General features: G+C 34.7%; 1 protein-coding gene across 4 annotated transcripts in view; it reads right to left on the bottom strand.

Annotated features, from left to right (window-relative positions):
- Window positions 1-18,398, bottom strand: part of LOC111417928 (CUGBP Elav-like family member 1) — a 207,176-nt gene that overhangs the window by 178,701 nt on the left and 10,077 nt on the right. For 2 of the 4 annotated variants that reach the window (XM_071201617.1, XM_071201618.1), the window contains exons 1-2: window positions 13,840-13,869; window positions 6,859-6,884 (exon numbers count right to left, since the gene is read on the bottom strand). In XM_071201617.1, the coding sequence (XP_071057718.1) occupies window positions 6,859-6,884; window positions 13,840-13,854 (41 nt within the window). In that variant the 5' untranslated portion in view covers window positions 13,855-13,869. Of the gene's footprint in view, window positions 1-6,858; window positions 6,885-13,839; window positions 13,870-18,398 lie in introns of those variants that run through there. The other 2 variants (XM_023050360.2, XM_071201620.1) reach the window with 1 other exon arrangement.

Genomic DNA, 18,398 nt, shown 5'->3' with positions numbered 1-18,398 from the left:
AGTTGTCGTAGTGTAAATTTGGAGGTCATCAGCATACACATGATAATTACAAGAAATACAGTGGGTGACGGCATTAATAAAAATCGAAAAGAGCAACGGACCCAACACACTACCCTGGGGTACACCACATTTAATATCACAAGCAGACGAGAGCGCAGAATCAGCTCGCACACACAAGGAACGACAGGAAAAGTAAGATTGAAACCAAGATAACCATGAAGAGGTAAATCCAAGGGCAGCTAGTGACGCCAACAAAAGATCGTGATCAACCGAATCGAACTCCTTGCTAAAATCAAGTAATACAAGGATGGTAACACAACGTTTGTCGCAAGCATACCTGATATCATCTGTAATCTTAATAAGCTCTGTTATCGTGCTATGACGAAAACCCGATTGAAAGTCGTTGTGCAAGTTAAATTCTTGTAAATACTCTTGAACTTGTAGATAAACAAGGCGCTCGAGAGCTTTAGATAGAACAGATAAAATGGAGATAGGGCGAAAATCATTTAAACTTGAGGGACTCTTGGATTTAGGTATAGGGACAACATGAGCAACCTTCCAGATTGAAGGGAATGAGGATCGTTCAATGGAGAAGTTAAAAATGTGGGTAATAGGAGTAAGAACAATATCCAATATAGGAAGAAGAAGTTTGAGACCACACTCGTAGATCTCGAGTGATTCAAGGCATCGCGGACTTCTGACGCAGTGACCAGGACAAAGGAGAAAGAGGAGGATTTAGATGCGGCAAGAATTTCAGAAATAGTTGTCATCCTAGTCCCACCACTAATGAGCAGAGGAGGGTCAGCAAAAAACCTCGCCAATGAATCCACATCACAAGCAGCCCGAACAGAGGGAGACTCAACCGCCCCTAAGGAACGCATCAACTTCCAAAACGTCCTCGGATTAGCATTGGATAGTCTCCGGTAGAAATACATTTTTTTGGCATTTCTACATTGGTGATTGCAACGGTTACGCAAGATCCTATAGTTTTCACGATTAATAGTATTTGGAATACGTTTAAGTAATAGCTTTGCACGATTACGCTCCCTCATCAGTGATCTTATCTCATCACTTAACCAGGGTGCGGCCGGATGTCTCACTCTGCGTCGTAATGCGTTAATAACATAATATGTTGTCGTATCTGCACTGCACAGTAAATTTGATCGTGATTGGAAAATTGAGGAGCAGGTAGCTGACCATGCATAAGTATGCTGCTCGGACGAGTCGTAATAGTAAGATCCAGAAGCGAATGCGAAGTTGAAAGATGATGAGTTGGTTGTGAGGGCAGGATGGTCAAATTTAATGAGGAAGCAATGAAGCGAAGTTTGTCACTCCGTAGTCATTTTTTAGCAAACAATTATTGAAATCTCCCATCAGAAGAATAGTGTTATAATTAAAAGAGTGCCTCTCAAGGGTTTCCTCCAATTGATCAAAGTAGTTAACAAGAGGAGGACAGTAAAAAACGCCAAGTAATAACTTGTTGTAGGAACTTTTCAGTTCCACAAGCATAAATTCAGCCCCCTGAACTGACCCATCGGAGGATTCGAATAATAATGTATTTTCCCATGGCGATTTTGTTATAGTCATAAAATAATAAATAAACGGATAGACACACATAAAACAGTCTATCAAATACTCCATTTTAATTTTTAATATTTTATTATACGATTAATTAATATAGAGTTAAAAATAAATATGCTCTATACCAGAATTATCACTAGAACTAACACTACGGACTTAACGGTAGGTAGCGTTAGTTAGCACAAATATCACTATGTTGCATGTTTTTATTGAACTAAAACTAGAACTAACACTAGAGCTAGATCTAGAATCATTCGGGTTTAGCAGTCTTGAGAGACGCCGACTAAACCCGAATGTTTCTAGCACTAGGTCTAGTGTTAGTTTTAGTGACAGTGCTAGTGTTAGTTCTAATAGCTAGAATTAATATTGTCATTAGTACTAATACTAAAACTAGAATGTTTCGGGTTTAGCTATACATCTTCAGACAAAGTGGCCCATAGTTTGTCTTTTCTTCTAAATGATGCAAGTTGTTTATCAATTTAAAATTTTTATTTAACACATAATTAGTACCAAATTTAAAGGAAATTTAAACTTGTGCGTTACATCGAGTAAATTTTAACGCGTAATAGTTAATTTGCATGGCTCCCTTTATTTACATGTATTTATTTTAATACAACTAGAATGAATGGATTCGCAATCCGATTTTAATTGGACAACACCGCCGTGTGATTTAACAGAAAAATAATATGCACCTGGGATTTCTTTTTTATTTAAAATCTAGGTTCTAATTTACCATTTAAATTTGTAACTACGAATGGTCCGTAACTGTTCTAATAAATATAGGGGTCAGCGGTGGTTTTAAAACGGGGCGCGTTTATCTCTGAAAGGTGGCGGAACGCAAACTCCGAACAGAAGGAAAAAGCTTCGGATTAAATTTCCCACAAACTGTACGTACGGATTTTCGTGACGACAAGGGATTTACGTCGTAACTCTCCTTCATCGCTATTTATGACAAATCGTTATAATAACTATTCCTACACCATAATTTAAAGTTAGTCCTCTAAAAAATTCAACCTCAGCAATATGCATTATATATTTTTATTACATGTAGTTACATTGTATAAAACATGCGGTGCATGCTGACACTATAAGAAGCCTATTCCAACCGTATCCTTCATAACGTTGTTCAATAAAAGATGCGGCGTTGACGTTACTTTTACGTCTCTACGTCCTTTTTACGCGCATTCATAATCGTATAAAGTAACGACACAACACAATACCGGGAGCATCTATAATCTCGATTTACACGCGCAGCGATGCCCTTTGTTTCGAAGATCGGGTTAAATGAAAGGTATTAATATTCCGTGGGTTGCTACAGGGGCGGATATTAATGTCCCGGCACAAAAACCGTTTATTTCGGACGCGCTGTTTTGTCGGAACACAAACTTAATTCATTATCTCTCCAACCATTTCGCCGAATCTACAAATTTTCTTTACAGTTTGATGGTCAATATTTAATTAAATAATATAACGAGTTTAATAAATATTTTTATTCAAAATTATTATGTTATCAAACTTTTTCTCTATAATTTTTTTTCCTTTTTTCATTTTCCTGACATACCATTAACAGCTCGACCTGCGGAAGATTGATGAGGCTAGCAGAGAAAACTGTTGCGGTGCATGTTTGTGTGACGTTTCAGCATCGCTGAGGCGGCCGGAGCATGAAAGCTCGTCTCATGAATTAAGTGTCAGAGCCGAGTAATGTACGAAAACGGGAGTCACAGCTGAGTAAAACAGAGGGGGAAATAGCCATTTTTTTGAACCAGAAACACTCTCTTTTGTGTATACTTACTTAACCTATTTTAGTGTATTCAATAGAATGAGTATACATATAAAAATGTTGTTAAACGTTTTAAAAAAGTGGCTATTAGTTCTATGTCTAGTGGAACTAACACTAGCATTATCACTACAACCAATACTAGACGCAGTACTAGAAACATTCGGGCACAGTCACTAAAAATAATACAAGACCTAGAACTAGAATCATTCGGGTTTAGCCGTCTTGAAAGACGTGCGGCTAAATCCGAACGTTTCTAGTTCTAGGTCTAGTGCTAGTTCTAGTTGTTAATTGTTATTTGGCGTTAGATTGTGGTATATTTTTATTGAACCAAAAGTAAAACTAACACTAGACCTAGAACCAATATCATTTGGGGTTAGTCGTGCGTCTCTTAAGACAAAAATTCAGAATAATCATAAGGCAAAACTATCCAATGCCTGTATTATTAAGCTATGTTGCATTTTATGTGGGACAGCGTAAGTGCATAGTAGTTTCATAACTATGATTACTGCTTTCATATATTGCAAGTTATATGAAATTCCCAATATAAGAATTTTACAAGGAAGGTCTCTAGATATAGGTCTATAGATCTAATGTTAGTTCTATTTAGTTTTAGTTCAATTAAAACCGTACATGAAAACCTTCATATTTATATTACGACCAATTTAAATACCTATGTGAAGTTAGCCCCCAATTTTTCTAGCCCCCAATTAGATAGGATTTTACATGTATAGTATTTTGATTATAACAAGAGAACCAGTTAACCGATTTCGATAAACAATGTCTCATTCGAAAGCTCAATCCTTGGCCAATACGAAAGTGGAAATGCCCGATTCGAAATCTCTCTCGAATTCCGCTAAAACGCCAAAATAATGCGAAGGTACACGAAAATAACACAAAAATGACCTTTTTTAAGTGGTGATAACTCGCAAACGATGTACCCGATGATCAAGATCTATACGTCATTCGATTCGTCATAGTTTCTTCTATCGAAATCACAAAATGCCCGATTTCAATTCTCTCCCGTTAACCTTGTACAGCCCACGGAATGACACCGTGTTCGGCTCGTTGTTTACGCACTTATAAACGCCCGAAAGTCTAGCCCCCAATATAAAAAAATTAATTTAAACTAAATCGACTATAATAAGAGAACGGTTTGGCGGATTTTAATGTTTTATATGTCAATCGATAGCTTTCGCCTGGGTGAATGCAGTTGTCGAAATGCCCGATTCGAAGTATTTAAGAATTTTGATTAAAACACAAAAAACGAATTAATCAAACACATCAATTATCTCCTTAACTAATTGACCAATTTTAGTCATCAACATCTCGATCGAAAGTATGAACCACAATGAATGCGAAGGCGGAAATGCCCGATATCAAAATTTACTAATTACCTACATACGGTTATTTAAATGACTCCACATATCTACCGACTAGAAGTCTAGCCCCCAATGAGAAAAAATTAATTTGATTAAATTCGCTATAACTAAAGAACGGTTTCACCAATTTTAATGTTTTATATCTCAAACGAAAGCATGCGTCTGGCTGAATGTATATGTCAAAATGTCCGATTTGAAATATTTAAGAATTTTGAATAAAACAAAAAATTAATTAATCAAATAAGTAAATTATCTCATTTATTAATTGACCAATTTTAGTCAACATCATCTCGATCGAAAGTACGATTCACGGTGAATGCAATGATGTAAATACCCGATCTCAAAATGCGCTGATTAAATGCGTACGGTTGTTTAAACAACTCAGTGAGTGGTCTGATTTTGTCTATCACATTCTTCAACATTTTTATTTTTATTGTCACTTATGCATTATTCTTTATGGAATATTCGGAAAACATTTAAACTTTTGTAATGAAGAGAAAAATATATTATACAATTTGAAGGAAAAGTTGAAGAAAAATTGGATATAATAGAAAATTTTAAAAGAATTGTAAAAATTGAAAGAAATGTAAATTAGCACCTTGCCCCTGAAAACTTTATTTATATTTCAATATAAACAACAGAGTTATGGGTTGGGACGCTTTTTGTGTGAAACTATATACAGCTAAAAATATAAAATTTGAAAAAGAAGAGTAGAAAACTAGTAAGAACAACAATAAGTTATACTAAAGGTAGAAATACTAAAACCAAAAATGAAAAAAAGATTTTCTGTTTTAGTACAAATACATTTTAAATCAGTCTCTTACTTTGTTCGTTTGTTTACATACTTTGTTATGATTAGTAGAATATTTCAAACATATTCACATTTAGTTGTTCTCTAGTAGTAATCCGTTTACAAAAAATTATTTTTTATGTAAGTAAGACTTCCAGGCAGTAAAGTCACTGGAGTCGTTTAAACAATCGTACGTACTTAATTAGCAAATTTAGAGATCGGGCATTTCCATTTTCGCATTCACCATGGATCATGCTTTCGATGGAGATGTTGACGACTAAAATTGATCAAATAATAAAGGAGATAATTGACTTATTTGATTAATTAATTTTTTGTGTTTTATTCAAAATTCTTAAATATTTCGAATTGGGCATTTTGACATATGCATTCAGCCAGACGTAAGCTTTCATTTGAGATATAAAACATTAAAATCCGTCAAACCGTTCTTTAGTTATAGCGAATGTAATCAAAATTAATTTTTTCTTATTAGTGGCTAGACTTCCATTAGGCAGATTCGCGGGGTCATTTCAATGGCTGTACGCAGGTAATTAGTGAATTTTGAAATCGGGCATTTCCACCTTCGCATTCATTGTAGATCATACTTTCGATTGAAATGTTGATGACTAAAATTGGTCAATTAGTTAAGGAGATAATTGATGTGTTTGATTAATTCGTTTTTTGTGTTTTAATCAAAACCCTTAAATATTTCGAATCGGGCATTTCGACGTACGCATTCAGCCAGACGCAGGCTTTCATTTGAGATATAAAACATTAAAATCCGTCAAACCGTTCTTTTATTATAGTCGATTTAGTTTAAATTAATTTTTTTATATTGGGGGCTAGACTTTAACGGTCGTTTATAAGTGCGTAAACAACGAGCCGAACACGGTGTCATTCCGTGGGCTGTAGAAGGTTAACGGGAGAGAATTGAAATCGGGCATTTTGTGATTTCGATAGAAGAAACTATGACGAATCGAATGACGTATAGATCTTGATCATCGGGTACATCGTTTACGAGTTATCACCACTTAAAAAAGGTCATTTTTGTGTTATTTTCGTGTACCTTCGCATTATTTTGGCGTTTTAGCAGAATTCGAGAGAAATTTCGAATCGGGCATTTCCACTTTCGTATTGGCCAAGGATTGAGCTTTCGAATGAGGCACTGTTTATCGAAATCGGTTGACTGGTTCTCTTGTTATAATCAAAATACTATATATGTAAAATCCTATCTAATTGGGGGCTAACTTCGCATAGGTAATTTAAATATATTCCCAAGTAATTCTAACCACTGTACTTACCTTTGAGGTAACCTTTAAAATACCGCTTACCTTTGAGAATGCTGCCACATCACCACCTGAAAAAAATAAACAATACTATAATTTTTTGAAGTGTCCAAAATTCAATGGAATTTCCCCCCTGGTTCGTATTAAATTGAGGTTTTATTGTCGCCTTTCATAATCGAAAACAAGGGTTGTACTTAAAAACAATAAATCAACCGGAATGGACGATACATTTGTATGAATGTACCGTTATGTATATTCACTGGCGTATATCATGGTGATGTATTATTATTGTTAACGTTATCCTGAACGTTTACGTAGATGTATACACAAGCTCGTAAATACGAGGGGATGAAAGGTTTTTAAAATTGGTCAAAAAATTATTATTTATTGAATAAACATTTTTCTTTTCAATATTTTAAGATTACTTCTATTTAACTTCGAGAATGTTTATTTACAACACAGTACAAGTGATGTTCTCTAATATTATGTTCGTATTAGGGGGATGTTTGAAGACCGACCGCAATTAAACACGTTGTATAAACAACGAACACTACATACAATGCCTGTGTAGAATTCCAAAGCGTTTTTCGTGCGTATATCGTTGTTCGCAGACTAGGGCAATGCCGGAAATTAATAGAATTCCAATTAATCACGCATTTAATTGAATTATTCCACGTTCTCTAACTTGCCCATTCAAATATGGACACCGAAGTCCTACGTACAGGATCAAATACACTAATATTGTAATTACGCTTTGAGCATCGCGTCGAGGCGATACGCAAGCCCGGTTGAAATCGTGCTATTATATATATGTACCCCCAATAAGGAAGTCATTAATTTGCATTCTACCAATACTAATAATTGCAATTATACATATCTCCACAAAGCCAATTGTCAGATAAGGGCCATTCATTTTTATATTTATCGTTAGTACGGGTTTGAAGTGAGATACGTAAAGCTGTAGATGATTTAGAGAAGCGGAGAGGCAATCAGAACAGATGCATTTCAAACGATTAGCGGTTTGTTTTCATCCGGTCGATCAGGGAAGCCATAAACACCATCTACGGACATAAAAGTTGCGCATCCGGGCGATCGTTTAATCGCCAGGTTTATGGCCGAGCCGCATTGAAAAAGAGAATTTATTTACCGCCATTTAGATACATTAATCCGGCGGAACACGACGCCGTTCGGGACGCTTTGATTGGATGTAGTTGTTTGCCACCCACAGTTACAAACGTAATGTGTTATAGTAATTGGATTTATTTTTCATTGTTTAAAATAAATGTATGTACAAAAAAAATATATTGCTGCTACAAAAAAAAATTAATTAGCGGAACATTTACTTTCAATGGATTTCTAAACATTTTGTTTTCAAATATATTCAACGATTTAAAAGAGGTACTAATATGAGGGTAATAATACCGAGAGATCAAAAAAACCGGTCCGCTAGAAACTACTTTCCCAAGCGCTTAATACCAATACCTACTGCCCTCGTCACAGCCTTCTACCATTTCTACTTGTTTTTAATTTTCAACGTTCTTATTGGTCGACGAGGTGATATTGATTTTTAGTTTCAATGATTTCGATCAGCTGAGCTCTGAGTCATGTTTTCTTTTTATTAATTAATCCTTTTTAATTAATTTAAATTTACATCCACCAATGTAACTCCAGAGAGAATTTATTTCCAATCTTGTTTAACGAGAGAAACATTTTTAATTTTGTGCGTGTGAGTTTTCAAGGTTATGTTTACTAAACTAAAAGTTTCCTCCCATTTCCCCACCACTATTTAAAACAAGTAAAAGGAGGGTGTGACCGCTGTGACGAGGGCAGTAAGTATTGGTATCAAGCGCTTGGGAAAGTAGTTTCTAGCAGGCCGGCTTTTTTGATCGCATTGTACGAGTGAACCCGAGTTTACGATATTTTGGTTTTATTAGTACCATTCGATAGAAAATCGTTTGTACCACCTTTAATTTCGTTTGTACCTCAGGACCTAAAACGATAAAAAAATTTTGAAAAATTTTGGAACCCCACTTTTTGATATTCTAATTTTATTAATACCTTTCAGCAGAGAATCGTTTGTACCCGTTTGTACCACTTTCGATTTCGTTTGTACCTCAACCGGTTCCAACATACGGCGATTTTTTGATTTTTCAGTATATCGCTGAAAGTGTGTATCTCCGTTATTAATAGAGATATCGCAAAACGGTCGATGGAATTCGATAGAGAATCGTTTGTACCCGTTTGTACCATTTTCGATTTCGTTTGTACCTCAACCGGTTCCAAAATACAACGATTTTTTGATTTTTCAGAATACCGCTGAAAGTGTGTATCTCCATTATTAATAGAGATATCGCGAAACGGTCGATGGAATTCGATAGAGAATCGTTTGTACCCGTTCGTACCATTTTCGATTTTGTTTCTACCTCAACCGGTTCCAACACACGGCGATTTTTTGATTTTTCAGTATATCGCTGAAAGTGTGTATCTCCGTTATTAATAGAGATATCGCAAAACGGTCGATGGAACTCGATAGAGAACCGTTTGTACCACTTTTGTTTTCGTTTGTACCTCAACCGATTCCAAAATACAACGATTTTTTGATTTTTCAGAATACCGCTGAAAGTGTGTATCTCCGTTATTAATAAAGATATCGCAAAACGGTCGATGGAATTCGATAGAGAATCGTTTTTACCAGTTTGTACCACTTTTGTTTTCGTTTGTACCTCAACCGATTCCAACATACGGCGATTTTTTGATTTTTCAGTATATCGCTGAAAATGTGTATCTCCGTTATTAATAGAAATATCGCAAAACGGTCGGTGGAACTCGATAGAGAAGTGTTTGTACCCGTTTGTACCACTTTTATTTTCGTTTGTACCTCAACCGATTCCAAAATACAGCGATTTTTTGATTTTTCAGAATACCGCTGAAAGTGTGTATCTCCGTTATTAATAAAGATATCGCAAAACGGTCGATGGAATTCGATAGAGAATCGTTTTTACCCGTTTGTACCACTTTTGTTTTCGTTTGTACCTCAACCGATTCCAACATACAACGATTTTTTGATTTTTCAGAATACCGCTGAAAGTGTGTATCTCCGTTATTAATAGAGATATTACAAAACGGTCGATGGAATTCGATAGAAAATCGATTTTACCCGTTTGTACCACTTTTGTTTTCGTTTGTACCTCAACCGGTTCCAACATACGGCGATTTTTTGATTTTTCAGGATATCGCTGAAAGTGTGTATCTCTGTTATTAATAGAGATATCGCAAAACAGTCGATGGAATTCGATAGAGAATCGTTTGTACCCGTTTGTACCATTTTCGATTTCGTTTGTACCTCAACCGGTTCCAAAATACAACGATTTTTTGATTTTTCAGAATACCGCTGAAAGTGTGTATCTCCGTTATTAATAGAGAAATCGCAAAACGGTCGATGGAATTCGATAGAGAATCGTTTTTACTCGTTTGTACCACTTTCGATTTCATTTGTATCTTAACCGGTTCCAACATACCACGATTTTTTGATTTTTCAGTATATCGCTGAAAGTGTGTATCTCCGTTATTAATAGAGATATCGCAAAACGGTCGATGGAACTCGATAGAGAACCGTTTGTACCACTTTTGTTTTCGTTTGTACCTCAACCGATTCCAAAATACAGCGATTTTTTGATTTTTCAGAATATCGCTGAAAGTGTGTATCTCCGTTATTAATAGAGATATCGCAAAACGGTCGATGGAATTCGATAGAGAATCGTTTGTACCCGTTTGTACCATTTTCGATTTCGTTTGTATCTCAACCGGTTCCAACATACGGCGATTTTTTGATTTTTCAGTATATCGCTGAAAGTGTGTATCTCCGTTATTAATAGAGATATCGCAAAACGGTCGGTGGAACTCGATAGAGAAGCGTTTGTACCCGTTTGTACCACTTTTATTTTCGTTTGTACCTCAACCGATTCCAAAATACAGCGATTTTTTGATTTTTCAGAATATCGCTGAAATTGTGTATCTCCGTTATTAATAGAGATATCGCAAAGCGGTCGATGGAATTCGATAGAGAATCGTTTTTACCCGTTTGTACCACTTTTGTTTTCATTTGTACCTCAACCGGTTCCAACATACGGCGATTTTTTGATTTTTCAGCATATCGCTGAAAGTGTGTATCTCCGTTATTAATAGAGATATCGCAAAACGGTCGATGGAATTCGATAGAGAATCGTTTTTACTCGTTTGTACCACTTTCGATTTCATTTGTACCTTAACCGGTTCCAACATACCACGATTTTTTGATTTTTCAGTATATCGCTGAAAGTGTATATCTCCGTTATTAATAGAGATATCGCAAAACGGTCGATGGAATTCGATAGAGAATCGTTTGCACCCGTTTGTACCATTTTCGATTTCGTTTGTACCTCAACCGGTTCCAACACACGGCGATTTTTTGATTTTTCAGAATACCGCTGAAAGTGTGTATCTCCGTTATTAATAGAGATATCGCAAAACGGTCGATGGAATTTGATAGAGAATCGTTATTACCCGTTTGTACCACTTTTGTTTTCGTTTGTACCTCAACCAATTCCAACATACGGCGATTTTTTGATTTTTCAGTATATCGCTGAAAGTGTGTATCTCCGTTATTAATAAAGATATCGCAAAACGGTCGATGCAATTCGATAGAGAATCGTTTGTACCAGTTTGTATCACTTTTGTAGGTTCAAAGCGATGCAGAAGTTTATAGCAAGAACTTCTGCTTGAAAAATGGTTATGGCTGAGCTGATTTAATGCGGCTATTTGGTCCATTAATACCCATGTCTACTCCGGATCCAACTGTCTTTGAATTATCAGTGTATCAGGCAAGGACTCCTCTTTTTAGTTGGGGCCCACCCTTTGCCCAATCAACCGTGCTTCTAAATATGACCTTATACGGCTAATCTAAATTGTATTCTGTCGGTATAAGATCCGTTTTAATTTCAATCAACTGATTTAGATATGGGTCCTTGAGAATTTTGAGGTGTCCTCTGAGGTTACTCTGTATTTGCTTGAGTGACGAGCATGTTTTCATTGATAAGGCACCGTTGAATTTGTTGTGCTGTCTTATGATTTGTTTTTGGTCACCAAACCAATGAGGCATAGGCGACCATGGATGTGTTCGTGCATTTGTGGTTTAAGACCCTGCGGCAGATTTCCTCACCTTGTCTATGTGCTGTAGGGTTAATCGCCATGCTGAAGCTTTCATTAATATTCTGGGTATGGCTTGAAATAGATTTTGATACATCTGAATTAAATTTTAACAATTTTTTTTGTATTTATTTTATTTTATCTCATTTAATAACACTCAAAAGTGAATCATTGGAATCAGAGCAAATATGTATACGTCAACCTTATTAATATTTTACGTCCCATAAATTATTAGTATATACTAATGACAAATGCGTGTAAATCATTTTAAATTTTGAACTGGCTGACCGTTAATATGACCAATAACCAATATTGGTGGTTATTTTATTGTTAAACGGTGTCACGATATATCATATTTCGTTGTTCAAATTATTTTACTCAATTAACGTGACTAACAAACGCTTTCCACTGTTTATTACAAAAAAAAATGTGGCATTAAACTTTTAATTTCTCAATAAAACTTTAAATCCTATAAAACATTTTTGAATTGCTTCTTATATTTTGATGTGTTCATTCCTCTCCTCGAAACAACGAAAGTATCGATCGTTAGAGGACGCGTGTTTTCCACCAAAATGAAGAAATGAAATATGGAGACCCTGTGGGTGCTCGACGTCACAGACAGTGGGGGCGCGGACCCGTTGAAGGGCTCTCGTCTGTTTGATAGACAGGTACACTCCACGTATCAAGGCTCTTCATATGAGAGCGACGCTGCGGGTCTGAGAATGCGGTGACGGCGTCGCGACTCCGACGGTTTACCGGCATTGGAGCTTTCGGGACGCTGCCCTCAAACCATACCAACGCGTGACAGTAGATGTCACCAGGGTGAAATAGAACGAAGCGTGACCGAATATTACTCGAAGAAATTAGATACAAATGGATCGAAAAAAGAAAACAGAAGAAAAATGTCAGCAGTCTGTAAACACATTAAAATTGTGCTCGTCTTAAATTAGAAGGGGTACAAGCTAAGGCAGGAATATAAAAAATCGGCGAAACGAGTCTGCTTTTACGACTTTTCCCAAGAAATGTGAAATTTACGACCGCGAATAATTTTATGAAAAGCTTTTTCAACTCTTTTCGTTCCCGTGCCTCTTACGTAACTCGTTTTATACCTTTGTAACTTCGGAGAGAACGAATATAATTCATTCCCGCATCAATGATGAGTCAAGGTCGGAATAATGGATTTAGACACATCGCCAAAATTCTTATATCATTATGAATAAAATTCGATAACGTTCCTGATACAATTAGGAGAAAAACCTCGCACCTCCGCAAAGAAAAACATCGCTAAAAGCAGTAAAAGCTTCCTATGGCGACGCCGATTCATCATATTGTCCGCACGGGTTTAATAAAAAAGTGACAAAGTAGCTTTATCCGGTTCCTCGGGGGTCAACCAAACGAACAACGGGGGTCGCCGGATGAACCGACGCGTGGATACTGGAGATAAGAAGGGCGCCGTGGCTCTTCAAGATCAATCTTGATCTCACCGCAGAGGCGTTTCCGAACTGAAGGTCTTCGCGTGTTGGTCGTTCGCACATTTTCCCTCCCAGTAGCGAAGTGCAGAGAAGAGGCGTCTCTATTATTACGTCGACGGACCACGATAGATAGCACCGGAGGCGTCGCGGCGCCAACACGGTCCCATCCATCATCCTACATCACGCCCTCAGACAACCACTACATCGTTTCACTTTTATTGAGCCAAATTGCATCTAGCTATCGCTCGTACCATGCTGAAGATAGAACTTGACACTTTTTTTTATATTTTATAAACAGATTTTAAAAAAAAAAAAGCAAGACATTAAATAATTTGCTTGTTTATATTCACGTTCCTTAGTGTTTGCTTACCGGGTTTCTTTTCATCAACTCAGAATGGCATCCTACCAAGAACTCAATTACACGAAGGAAGCGAAGTAAGAAGCAGACGCTGAAATATACCTAGAATGACAACGTAAAATTAAAACAGCCTGTTAATATACCTCAATCAACATTAAGAAATAAAATGAATAAAAATCTTCTAAAAAGAGAATATTGGATTTGAACCACGTTTGTTGACTTAAATGACGTTGTTTAACAATATTTTGCAAATATCTCAAATACCAGCAGAGTGGCATTATCAAAAAACACGTCATCCCAGCAAGATGGAGCCACTCCCCATGTTGCAAAAATTTATTTCTTCTAATAAAAGAAAGAGAGTCTTACCTATAAAAATATAAATAACAAATCAAACATTAAAATTAAATTGTAAAAAACATATAAGGTATAACATTAAATTTGGTTTGTTCATTTGGAGGATTGAAAGACACTGAAGGTGAAATCAGATACATTCCAAAAGGAACGAAAAACAGGAAAAAAGGAAAAGACCCCTCCCAGGACAAAGAAAGAATATATGAAAAGGAAACATCAGGGTAACTAGTTTCAAGATTGCGGAAATATTTAACAAATACAAAAACATAGAATTCAAAAAATCTTGTACATCCTAAATAAGATAATTAAACAATGGTTTGTCATTATTATAAATTTGGTAATTAATAACATTAAGTTTGTTGTTCTTTTTATGTTTATGAATCTCCAATAAATCCAATTTGTAACTTTTTTGGCATTTATGAATTAATTTTACATCTTTGTAATTTATTACATGACCTGTCTCTAGTTTATGTTTGAAAACATTGGATTGAGCTCTATTTTCAGTTTGACCTATATATATACTGTTGCAATTGCAACATTCAATAGAATAAACCCCACTATCTGATCACTATCTATTGATTATTTTCTTTTATATGATGATTGGAAAGTAAATTATATAAAGTGTTATTATTTAAATATGAAATTGAAATTGCTTTCTGCGGAAATAGAGTTATAAGGAATAGATTTGTAAATTGAAACAAAATTTAATGTTATACCTTATATGTTTTTTACAATTTAATTTTAATGTTTGATTTGTTATTTATATTTTTATAGGTAAGACTCTCTTTCTTTTATTCTCTAATATATTTAATTTTATTTCCTTTTTGTCTTAGATTTAACGTAATTATTGAAAACTATTGTTTTTTATATGTTTTGCTTGGTTTGTGATTCGGTTCCTGACGGTGAGTTCTTTTTTAATATGTTCAGAGTTCACTTTTCATTTTTAATTCTAATTATTTGATTTTAAATGTTACCATAAGATTAATATTTAATGTGATTTTCATTATTTTAATAGCTTGTCGCTGAAGATGGGAATAATTTCCTGAAACATGTACGACTGTATATTTAAATAAAGCAAGTAGAAGTTATTTTATTATTTATATCATAAAAAGCTTAGCATGATATACTGCTTAGTGAACTTGTGACTGTTACACAGCGGTAGTTGTGATCCGTTTTTGTAGAGTGGTTATCCAAGCTTTTTCGTCAATCACTAACAAGGAAGAGATGCCTAAGAAACCTAACGCCCATCACAAAGAAAAATTTCAAAAAATTGATAAAGATTTTCTTAGCTATGGACATATCGAGACCAAAAGAATCTGCATATTTCCGGTCACCAGTGATGAAGACATCGAAATAAATATTTTATCGTATTTTATTGCATTTCCAAATTCAATTTAATAAAAAATTTATATTATAAATTTATATTTTTATCCAAATCTAATTTTTGTCATTATTATTTATTATTGTTTCATTTATTTGATTTTTTGTAAGTAAAAGCTAGTAAACTAAAAGATTATCCATCGTAGCTAATAGTAGAAATAATAATAGCAATAAATTAAACGAAAAACTGTGAAAATGTCATGGCCTTCTAATAAAAATCCAAACGGTTTCCTGCATGTTTTGATAAATTTTCCAATATGAGAGAAACTACAATAAATAGGTATAGGAATGTTTATAGATAAATTGTAGAGAATTGAATTCCCTTTCGGGTAGGCTAATAAAATATGGGCCGTTCCATTTGAAATTTTCGACTTTCTTGCGGTTGAATATGGAGAAACGGTAATACAATTTTTGACCATTACATCTATTTAGCCATTACAGCCAATTTAGAGCTGTTTTGAATGAACGTTGGCTGGGATATGTGGTTTTCAAGAGCATGGTGAAATATACCAAAAAAACTTTAAATCAAGAAGCTAGGTATAGTTTCCGAAATTTCTGGTGGTTTTTATGACGATCAGAAACAGTAGTGGCAGTAATTATCACCGAAAAAGTACCTGGACGTGATTTATGATAGCTCCTCCTAGCAAACTAAGTCCAGGGACCCACTTCTTTTTTATTTTATTTGAAACTCAACAAAATAAAACAAATATAGTAAAGAATCTAAATTTACTTATACTTAAAGGATTTTACAAAAAAAGCAAGTATTAATTAATAATATAAAAATTAAAACACATTTTTTATAGTTATCTTAGAATAATCATAAATTATTTAAGCAAATGTACTTTTTAGATAGATTTAAATAAATTGTTGTATTTTCACACAAAGTAATGATATTTAAGTTTTTAAATATTGTTATTTGTTATTGATATTTTCGTTAATGTGGACCTGAACAACTCACGCCAGAGTTTGGGGTTCGTAAACTACCTGTATACAACCCCGTCTTTGTTCGTTATATGACTGCAAATAACCACCAGAAATATCGGAAACTATACCAATAATTTTTTTTTCGAAAACTGCTATTAAAAGTTGACTTTTGCGTAGTACTTAGCGACCTTCAAAACGATAGTTTTTTGTCAACAGGACGTAAAAGTCTTTTTTGTAATTCGCGACGGTAATGAAAGCTATTACAGTACTCAAACGGGTGCTGTAATGACACTCTTTACAGCATCCGATACTGTAATGAGATTTTAGTAACATTTTATGGAACCAGTTCAAGTTGGTGACATTGGGTCATTAATTTTTCTAGTTGTCAATGTGACAATTTTTGTCTATGGATGTTTAAACACGTTCTTAGCATCGAATACAAGGTCCACAATGATGAGGACATTGAACTCTGAGCAATTTCTCTTATTTTGGGAGATGTACATGAAACATTTTTATCAGGTGAATACGTTTTGTGTTTTGACAGTTTCTATTTGTCATTCAAATTTCTATTTTCAAGTGTTACGGTGTTACCAACTGCTACATACCTATTTCCCTACATTGTCAAAATTTATTTTATTTTTGAGAAAAAAAAAAGATAAAAACGCGAATTACAAAAAATAGCATAAAAAACACATTTCATAAGACTTAAAGCACTCATTCATTAAAAAAACTCGTGGCTTAGCCACTCGTTTTTCAACTTGAATTCGTGCATTTCAAACGTGTCTTACGAAACTTGTTTTTTAATATACTATTACGTCCAGGACGCAAAAGACTTTTTGTAATTCGCTACGGTAATATAAGCTATAACAGTACTCAAACGGGTGCTGTAATGAGACTCCTTACAGCATCCGATGCTGTAATGAGATTTTAGTAACATTTTATGGAACCAGTGCAAGTTGGTGACATTGGGTCATTAATTTTTCTAGTTGTCAATGTGACAATTTTTGTCTATGGATGTTTAAACACGTTCTTAACATCGAATACAAGGTCCACAATGATGAGGACATTGAACTCTGAGCAATTTCTCTTATTTTGGGAGATGTACATGAAACATTTTTATCAGGTGAATACGTTTTGTGTTTTGACAGTTTCTATTTGTCATTCAAATTTCTATTTTCAAGTGTTACGGTGTTACCAACTGCTACATACCTATTTCCCTACATTGTCAAAATTTATTTTATTTTTGAGAAAAAAAAAGGATAAAAACGCGAATTACAAAAAATAGCATAAAAAACACATTTCATAAGACTTAAAGCACTCATTCATTAAAAGACTCGTGGCTTCGCCACTCATTTTTCAACTTGAATTCGTGCATTTCAAGCGTGTCTTACGAAACTTGTTTTTTAATATACTATTTTGTAATTCGCTACGGTAATGGAAGCTATAACAGTACTCAAACGGGTGCTGTAATGAGACTCCTTTCAGCATCCGATGCTATAATGAGATTTTAGTAACATTTTATGGAATCAGTTCAAGTTGGTGACATTGGATCATTAATTTTTCTAGTTGTCAATGTGACAATTTTTGTCTATGGATGTTTAAACACGTTCTTAGCATCGAATACAAGGTCCACAATGATGAGGACATTGAACTCTGAGCAATTTCTCTTATTTTGGGAGATGTACATGAAACATTTTTATCAGGTGAATACGTTTTGTGTTTTGACAGTTTCTATTTGTCATTCAAATTTCTATTTTCAAGTGTTACGGTGTTACCAACTGCTACATACCTATTTCCCTACATTGTCAAAATTTATTTTATTTTTGAGAAAAAAAAAGGATAAAAACGCGAATTACAAAAAATAGCATAAAAAACACATTTCATAAGACTTAAAGCACTCATTCATTAAAAAAACT

The sequence above is a fragment of the Onthophagus taurus genome, chromosome 2 (assembly GCF_036711975.1).
Source record: "Onthophagus taurus isolate NC chromosome 2, IU_Otau_3.0, whole genome shotgun sequence".
NCBI lineage: Eukaryota > Metazoa > Arthropoda > Insecta > Coleoptera > Scarabaeidae > Onthophagus > Onthophagus taurus.
The sequence above is the reverse complement of the archived record's forward strand: the minus strand, read 5'-3'. Positions and strand labels throughout refer to the sequence as shown.